Source organism: Bombina bombina, chromosome 3 (assembly GCF_027579735.1).
Source record: "Bombina bombina isolate aBomBom1 chromosome 3, aBomBom1.pri, whole genome shotgun sequence".
In the NCBI taxonomy this organism is placed as follows: Eukaryota; Metazoa; Chordata; class Amphibia; order Anura; family Bombinatoridae; genus Bombina; species Bombina bombina.
Genome location: NC_069501.1, coordinates 672,081,357 through 672,091,356, shown reverse-complemented (window position 1 = coordinate 672,091,356; position 10,000 = coordinate 672,081,357). Strand labels below are relative to the sequence as shown.

The window sequence follows — 10,000 nt, the reverse complement described above, 5'->3', positions numbered from 1 at the left end:
GTACTTTTCTTGGTCCTGTGATATTACAATTGCTTCATTTTTTCTGTTTAATTTAAGATCAATTATCAGATTATGATTTATTTTAGCATTGTTAAAGGGACAACATTTACTAGACTAGGTGCTGTTGCATTTGTCTTGTTGTTTTGCATTTTGCAAGTCCTCTGTTTTGACTGGTCCTTTAAACTGGACTATCATGCTAATGATTTCATTTGTGTCTTCATTTTATTGAATATATTCGCAAATGAGGGTTAATCTATGTCTTTAGCTATTTTAGCTAGAAGAATTTTGTGATTTCTAAAAATCCATATTTCTTTTGTTCTAAGATAATCAATTATTTGTTTTATAATTGGATTCAATTCTTAACTGTTACTTTGGGCTTCAAGATTGAGTTCTAAGACTAAAACTTTAAGCTTATACTAGTTTGGTTGTTCTTATTAAGGAACGAATTCCTGAGTTCTTTCCCAAGTAACATGTTTATAATTGGGGTTCGAAATCAGTTCCCTAATATTGCGATGTACGTGCCATGTTCCAGCTTGGCTGGTAAGGGGCAGGTTAAGACTTCTTTGAAATTTATTTGGTTCTATTTTTGTCCAAATTTCTTTGATTTTATTCCAGTAAGGCTAACACTTTTTTTTAAGTGTGTTTCTGTCCTATATATTTTGGATACTGTTGAAGCATAGCTGGGCACCCATGGGGTTCAAGCACTGCTCAGACCTGGAATCTTCTGGGGTATTTCTTCCAGTTCCTTTTTTTAGGAACTGGGTTTTGGAGTTTTATTCAAACTATTCTGCCTTTTTATGGTCACTGATAGCATTATTTGTTTTCATTAGATACAATAAATGCATATTTTTCATTTTTCTGTTTTCATTCAGATTATTTCCTGAGGATGCGGAATCTCATATGATTCACTTTGCTCTTCAGGACATAGTTAGAAGATCTTTTTTTCAAAAGTTCTTGATTCCTCACGTAAGGGTCACCTTTTTTAGGTTTCCAGATGGTTTATGTCTCTCTTTGTCTCTATCGGACAAGGGACAATTTGTATTGGCTTCCGTCTGTCGGTACCTTTAGTCTCTATTATTTCCTTCAGTTGCTATATATGCATAGAAGTTTTAACAGCATTGGATTCAATTCCCTTTGCTCATTTTCAATGGAAAGATCCTTTCCAGCTTTTTATGAGTGTTGTTTCTTCAAGAACATGGTTGGAGGATCAATTAAACAATCAGTTTGTTAATTCCTCAGACAAGAGTAACCTTTTTTAGGTTTCCAGATAGATTCAGTGTCCATGACTCTGTCTCTGTCGGACTAGAGACGTCTGAATTTGGTTTCAGCTTATCGAAACCTTCAGTCTCAATCATTCCCTTCGGTAGCTTTATGCATGGAAATTCTAGGTTCTTATGACTGCTGCATTGGACGTGTTCCCCTTTGCTCATTTTCACATGCGACCTCTTCAGCTCTGTATGCTGAACCAGTGGTGCAAGGATTTTACAAAGATATCTCATTTAATATCTTTAAAACCGATTGTTCGACACCCTCTAACGTGGTTCAGACCACCATCGTTTAGTTCAGAGGGCTTCTTTTGTTCTTCCAACTTGGACTGTGATCTCAACAGATGCAAGTCTGACAGGTTGGGGAGCTGTATGGGGGTTTCAGACAGCACAAGGGGTTTGGGAATCTCAGGAGGTGAGATTTCCAATCAACATTTTGGAACTCCGTGCAATTTTCAGAGCTCTTCAGTCGTGGCCTCTTCTAAAGAGAGAGTCGTTCATTTGTTTACAGACGGACAATGTCTCAAATGTGGCATATGTCAATCATCAAGAGGGACTCACAGTCCTCTGGCTATAAGGAAGTATCTCGAATACTTGTATGGGCGAAATCCAGCTCCTGTCTAATTTCTGCGGTTCATATCCCAGGTATAGACAATTGGGAAGCGGATTATCTCAGTCGCCAAATGCTACATCCGGGCGATTGGTCTCTTCACCCAGAGGTATTTCTTCAGATTGTTCAAATATGGGGACTTCCAGAAATAGATCTGATGGCTTCTCATCTAAACAAGAAGCTTCCCAGGTATCTGTCCAGATCCAGGGATCCTTAGGCGGAAGCAGTGGATGCATTGTCACTTCCTTGGAAATATCATCCTGCTATATCTTTCCGCCTCTAGTTCTTCTTTCAAGAGTGATTTCCAAAATTCTAAAGGAGCATTCGTTTATTCTGCTGGTGGTTGCAGCATGGCCTCACAGGTTTTGGTATGCGGATCTTGTCCGGATGGCTCCTTGCCATCCGTGGACTCTTCCGTTAAGTCCAGACCTTCTATCACAAGGTCCTTTTTTTTTTTTTTCCATCAGGATCTCAAATCCTTAAATTGAAGGTATGGAGATTGAACGCTTGATTCTCAGTCATAGAGTTTTCTCTGACTCCGTAATTAATACTATGTTGCAGGCTCGTAAAATCTGTATCTAGGATGATATATTATCGAGTCTGGAAGACTTGCATTTTTTGGTGTTTTTCTCATCATTTTTTCTTGGCATTCTTTTAGAATTCCTAGAATTTTACAGTTTCTTCAGGATGTTTTGGATAAGTTTTGTCTGCAAGTTCCTTAAAAGGACAAATCTTTGCTCTTTCTGTTCTTTTTCACAGAAATATTGCTAGTTTTCCTGATTTTTATTGTTTTGTACAAGCTTTGGTTCGTATAAAACTTGTTATTAAGTCAATTTCTCCTCCTTGGAGTTTGAATTTGGTTCTGGGGGCTCTTCAAGCTCCTCCGTTTGAACCTATGCATTCTCTGGACATTAAATTACTTTTTTGGAAAGTTTTGTTTCTTTGGCCATCTCTTCTGCTAGAAGAGTTTCTGAATTATCTGCTCTTTCTTGTGAGTCTCCTTTTCTGATTTTTCATCAGGATAAGGCGGTGTTGCGAACTTCTTTTAAATTTTTTCCTAAGGTTGTGAATTCTAACAACATTAGTAGAGAAATTGTAGTTCCTTCATTATGTCCTAATCCTAAGAATTCTAAGGAGAGATCATTGCATTCTTTGGATATAGTTAGAGCTTTGAAATATTATGTTGAAGCTCCTAAGAATTTCCGAAAGGCTTCTAGTCTTTTTGTTATCTTTTCCAGTTCTAGGAAAGGTCAGAAGGCCTCTGCCATTTCTTTGGCATCTTGGTTGAAATCTTTAATTCATCATGCTTATGTCGAGTCGAGTAAAACTCTGCCTCAAAGGATTACAGCTCATTCTACTAGGTCAGTTTCTACTTCCTAGGCGTTTAGGAATGAAGCTTCGGTTGATCAGATTTGCAAAGCAGCAACTTGTTCTTCTTTGCATATTTTTACTAAATTCTACCATTTTATTGTGTTTTCTTCTTCTGAAGCAGTTTTTGGTAGAAAAATACTTCAGGCAGCTGTTTTCAGTTTGATTCTTCTGCTTATAATTTCAGTTTTTTTCATTATAAGATTTAAACTTTGTTTTGGGTGTGGATTATTTTCAGCGGAATTGGCTGTCTTTATTTTATCCCTCCCTCTCTAGTGACTCTTGCGTGGAAGATCCACATCTTGGGTAGTCATTATCCCATACGTCACTAGCTCATGGACTCTTGCTAATTACATGAAAGAAAACATAATTTATGTAAGAACTTACCTGATAAATTCATTTCTTTCATATTAGCAAGAGTCCATGAGGCCCACCCTTTTTTGTGGTGGTTATGATTTTTTTTGTATAAAGCACAATTATTCCAATTCCTTATTTTTTATGCTTTCGCACTTTTTTCTTATCACCCCACTTCTTGGCTATTCGTTAAACTGATTTGTGGGTGTGGTGAGGGGTGTATTTATAGGCATTTGAGGTTTGTGAAACTTTGCCCCTCCTGGTAGGAATGTATATCCCATACGTCACTAGCTCATGGACTCTTGCTAATATGAAAGAAATTAATTTATCAGGTAAGTTCTTACATAAATTATGTTTTTTTGGCCTGGGATTTTTTATTTCTTCAATTTTCTGTTTGAGCAGATTGGGGGGGTACCCCCTATCCAAAAATTTGTTTGCCATTTCTTTCATCCTAGACTCACAATCTTCCTCTCTGCTCACAATTCTTTTCACCCTTAGGAGCTGAGTCTTGGGTAGGGAATTAATTAGTTTTTTTGGGTGGAAACTGTCATATTTTAACAACGTATTTTTGTCCGTATCTTTAGTATACAGATCAAAGCGCAAAGTATTCCCATTTTTATTGACTCTAGTGTCTAAAAAGTGACTGACTCCTCGCTGTAGGTGACTGTAAACTGGAGTCCCCTTACCATAGAGTTAAGATCATCAACAAATCTATTAAGGGTTCCAATGCTGCCCCACCACACGCCAAACACGTCATCAATGTAGCGCCACCACACTGATCCGTGTTGTTTAAATGTCTCATGTTCATATACCATCTTCTCCTCAAACTCATTCATGAAGAGGTTGGCGTATGATGGGGCAACATTGGAACCCATTGCTGTTCCTTTTACCTGCACAAACCATTAATCTTGGAATAAAAAATAATTCCAGTACAATATTAACCTGAGTAGTTGTTCAATGAATTCACTTTGTTTGTATGTGTACCCACTGTTCACCATGAGTGTCTTTTTAATAATGGCTATGCCAGTCTCGTGTTTGATGGATGTGTAGAGACTTTTGACATCCATGGTGAACAGTAGGTACCTGTCAGAATGTAGTTCCAATTGTCTTGCTTTACTCAAAAAGTGATTAGTATCTTTCAAATAGCTAGACATCCTAACAACCTCTGGTTGCAAAATTTTGTCTATGAACTTGGAGATGTTGGTGTATACAGATTCAACACTAGAGACTATAGGTCTCCCAGGTGGCTTACTGATGTCTTTATGGACCTTTGGGACCGTGTAAAATATAGGGTTGCGTGATGAATCCATATACAGGAAGTCTGCCAATTTTTTGTCCATGATTTCCATATCTATGGCTCTTTCCAATATAGACTGTATCTCTTTCTGTATCTTGGTTAAAGGATTGGAATTTATTTTGATATATGTCTCCTGGTCACTTAATTGTGTCTTAATATCTCCTACATAATATGACTTATCCATAATGATGGTAGCCCCTGCCTTGTCGGCCCCTTTAAGTACAATTGTGTCATTCTTTTTAAGTTTGTTTAATGCATCTATATCTTGTTTGGGGGTAGTTGATCATATTGAGCAATTTGCCACCTTCCCATTTCATAGCCTGATCTTTCCTATTTTTGTTGTCAACTCTAAGTTTCTTAACAGCATTATCCACAAGATTAATAAAAGTATTAACACTATTATTGTTAACAACAAGGTTAAAGGTACTTTTTTTCTTGAGTCCCAATGTTTTTAACGACCACTTATTATGTTTAATATCACTAATAACCTCATTGTCCCTTTTATCATTATTGAACCATACTTTGAGCTTAATGTTTCTATAAAGTCTTTGTAAATCTTTTTCAAGCTCAAAGTAATTGGTTCCTTGAAATGGGCAAAAAGATTGTCCTTTCTTAAGTATATTACTCTCATCTCTAGTTAAGGCATGTCCTGATATATTTACCACTGTATCGTGGTCTCTGGTTACTTCTTGTTCCCCTTGCGGTGTGACTTTCTCGTGCCCTTTCTCTGTGTTGATGTTGATGTTCCGGTTGCCTTTGTGATGTTTGCACCCCCCCCGGCGATGTCGCTCTCGCCGCCGCTCAGTTCCAAAGGGGACAGTGATGCCTGGTCTGATGACCTATCGGAGTTACCGGAAGTGCTTGTACTGCTTCCGCTGCGTTGTTGCTTCTCCCTCTGCTGATTGGATCTCCGTCTCCAACCTGTTCTCTGTACCAGGCGGTTGCCCTGGTTACCATAATGCCAATTGTAGACTCTACCCTGACGGTAGTCATCCTCGTCCCTCTAGAATTTCGTTCTTTTAATCTCCTTGATGGCCTTCTGTTCTGTTGATACCTTCTCCTCGATGACTTTCTCAAGCTTCTCAAATTCCTATGGTGACAATGAGGTAAGCAATGCTTCCTTATGCTTGTTTATTGCATCCGCTTGAATTTCCATTTCTTTTAGGAGAGATTCGACAGTCCAGACCATCAAGTCGTAGGAGCATTTATTTATAATTGCTTCAAGCTTGTCGCAATAATCTTTGCTATTCTTCAATAGAGTAGGGCAGGTGTTCATCCTGAGTCCTCTTGGGATTCGTTTTACCCGGTAGTACTCAGCGAGCTTTGTAGCATGTAAGTCCCACCTCATCTGTTTTATTCTCAGGTTTTCATATTCCTTGCCCACATTGGTTGCTGATGAGGTTCTAAGAAAATCCCTTGACCCTTTCATTAATGCCGTAATTCGAGCAGCATCAATCTCAGAATATGCAAACATTTTGCTGCAGTCCGTCATTGTCTCCTTGTCTGTATCCAGCTGCATATTTAGCTTGTAGTATGCAATGTGTCCCGGCAGTACTGTATCAAAATATCTAAGAAAGGGCCAGCACTCCTGCAATAAGTGCTCGTGAAGACTGGGGTAAAACTGCCTAACCCCACCAGAAATCCTGTAAACATGTAATGTCCACAGCACTGTATATATTTTATTTTAATATGTCTGAATAAAGGAGATATTCATTATATACAGTGCTGTGGACATTACATGTTTACTGGATTTCTGGTGGGGTTAGGCAGTTTTACCCCAGTCTTCACAAGCACTTATTGCAGGAGTGCTGGCCCTTTCTTGGATATTTTGATACAGTACTGCCGGGACACATTGCACACTGCAAGTTAAATATGCAGCTGGATACAGACAAGGACACAATGACGGACGGCAGCAAGATGTTTGCATATTCTGAGATTGATGCTGCTCGAATTACGGCATTAATGAAAGGGTCAAGCGATTTTCTTAGAACCTCATCAGCAACCAATGTGGGCAAGGAATATGAAAACCTGAGAATAAAACAGATGAGGTGGGACTTGCATGCTACAACGCTCGCTGAGTACTACCGGGTAAAACGAATCCCAAGAGGACTCAGGATGAACACCTGCCCTACTCTATTGAAGAATAGCAAAGATTATTGCGACAAGTTTGAAGCAATTATAATTAAATGCTCCTACGACTTGATTGTCTGGACTGTTGAATCTCTCCTAAAAGAAATGGAAATTCAAGCGGATGCAATAAACAAGCATAAGGAGGCATTGCTTACCTAATTGTCACCAGAAGAATTTGAGAAGCTTGAGAAAGTCATCGAGGAGAAGGTATCGACAGAAGGCCATCAAGGAGATTAAAAGAACGAAATTCCAGAGGGCGAGGATGACTACCGACAGGGTAGAGTCTAAAAGTGGCATTATGGTAACCAGGGCAACCGCCCGGTACAGAGAACAGGTTGGAGACGGAGATCCAATCAGCAGAGGGAGAAGCAACAACTCAGCGGAAGCAGTACAAGCACTTCCGGTAACTCCGATACATCATCAGACCAGGCATCACTGTCCCCTTTGGAACTGAGCGGCGGCGAGAGCGACATCGCCGGGGGGGGCCGCAAACATCACAAAGTCAACCAGAACATCAACATCAACACAGAGAGAGGGCACGAGAAAGTCACACCGCAAGGGGAACAAGAAGTAACCAGAGACCACGATACAGTGGTAAATATATCAGGACATGCCTTAACTAGAGATGAGAGTAATATACTTAAGAAAGGACCGATTACTTTGAGCTTGAGAAAGATTTACAGCTTTGCTTGGGGGGGGGTGTCTTTGCTTCCTCCTGGTGTCCAGGTTAAGTATCCCAAAGGTAAATTTGTGGGCTCTCATTGCCAAGAAAGAAAAGAATTTATCAAGTAAGCATAAATTATGTTTTTTCTAAAATCTTTAAATTACCAATTACTTATGAGTATTAGTGCCACAAACTTAGGCTTCATTAACTTTTTTGCAGATAATGTAGTTTATCTAGTGTAGGCATGCTTTTATCAGTGAGTTCTCTGAAAGTTAATGTATAGCTTGTAGAGTATAACTTGTCATCTTTACATTTTGGTATTCTTTGAGACTTGTGGCTTTAAGCATCCAATACCTCTCTGCCAGTATTTCACTTGTGGCAGGGGTCAACAAATCTGTTTAAAATTTAGGAGCCAAGTAGCAGTATTTGTATACAGATTTATGGAGCATAACCCAAAACAAACCCTGGGTTTGTCAAGCACCCTTATGTGTTGTGAATTTATAGTATTTTACAGTTTTACACAACATTGACTATATTTAGATTCTATTGTAGTATATATTTTTATATTAAGAAATGACAAATATTTAACAGCAATAAATGTTTAATGTTAAGATGTCTTTTTAACTTGGTACATAGACTATGTTTAAAGTGTCTCACTACATACAAGACATTGACCCTTATGCATGCACAGTATATTAATCATAAATGATTCTAGATCAGTAATTCACACTGCACAACCATAACCAATCATGTTAACCCAAATAGCCTGCGATACTTGATTACATAATCATTGTATTATTATTTATGGCTCATTGGGAGCGCTTTATACATATATAGGACCAGATTACAAGTGGTGCTTGTGGAAACACCACTAAAAGTAAACTTTTAACGTGTGTGGGTTTGCATGTGTATTACAAGTTGAAAGTAAAATGTTTGTGTGCGATGCACACCAACTTCAGGATTTAGGATATCGCGACCGCTGTAAATGGAGCACGTTATGAAAAGAAAAAAAAAACAATTATCGTTTGCGTGCTAACCCAATACTGTGTTAGACCAAGTGCGCTCAACCCAAAATGAGTTATGAATATATAACATTCCAATGTTCTTCATACAGCAGAACATGTTCTTTTTATTTTAAAATATATATATATTGTGCGACAGTGATAGTCCTTTCAGTGGAAAGGGCTCCAAAGTGTGTATATGTGTTTATTTATGTGTGTGTGTGTGTGTGTGTGTGTGTGTGTATGTATGTATATATATATATATATATATATATATTTATATAATACACTCACACATAGTTAAACATATATGTATAAAATATAGCCATTTTCATTTAAATACCTTGTCATATACCATATAACTTTTAACCCTTATACAATTTGTTGTATAAATATTTACGTGAATAATTTTTATCAGATAATATATATATATCAGTGTAACTGTTAATTGTAATGTATTTATTTTATGTTTGGTGCACATTTTGTTTTTTTAACCTTTTTGCCTTTACACAAAGTGTCGCTAACCCAACGAGGGCAAATTTCGTTTGCACTTGAGCGAAAACGTTTATTTTCAACTTGTTATACACACGCAAGTTAACACGTCGCAATATAATGTAGAAATAAGCAGAAGTGAGCTGTTACTTGAACCAAAATATTTTTACTATCAAAATTTGGCAGCGCACACCTCTCTATAGCAAACATGCTTGTTATATGAAACCTTTCTATTAACAACAGTTATATAGTTTTCTTGCCAGATGTTTCTCTGCGCTTTACAATCTAAGACAGACAAACATTGTGATCTCTGTGTAAATTTAATTTATAGATATATATTTCCCTATATGAAGTGTTACTTTACACCGTGCAACTGCTCGAATGTCCATGCTACACCATAACTAAAGACATAATAACAAATAGTGCAGGATGGTGTAACACTCCTAATTAACATTGATCTTTGCTCTGGCAGAATTACCAGATTTTTATCTTTTCCTTGAGTACATCATGTATCATCTATTTTATTATTAGGTGCAAATGTCCTTATCTTCGTATTTTTGACCATAGGACTCTGATAATCCTGACCTGCGAGACCGTGGTTATATTTACTGGCGTCTGCTCTCCACTGATCCAGTAACAGCCAAAGAAGTGGTTCTGTCTGAGAAGCCCCTGATCTCAGAGGAGACGGATCTAATTGAGCCGACTCTGCTGGATGAGCTTATTTGTCATATTGGTTCATTGGCTTCTGTCTACCACAAACCTCCTAATGCCTTTGTTGAAGGAAGTCACGGGGTTCATCGCAAACACCTTCCTATCCAG

At 38.0% G+C, this 10,000-nt stretch overlaps 1 protein-coding gene across 1 annotated transcript in view; it reads left to right on the top strand.

Moving 5' to 3' along the window:
- The window catches only part of AP2B1 (adaptor related protein complex 2 subunit beta 1), a 457,689-nt gene that overhangs the window by 221,867 nt on the left and 225,822 nt on the right, over positions 1-10,000 (top strand). Inside the window, exon 13 of the mRNA XM_053707425.1 lies at positions 9,749-10,000. Within this exon, the coding sequence (XP_053563400.1) occupies positions 9,749-10,000 (252 nt within the window). The remainder of the gene's footprint in view (positions 1-9,748) is intronic.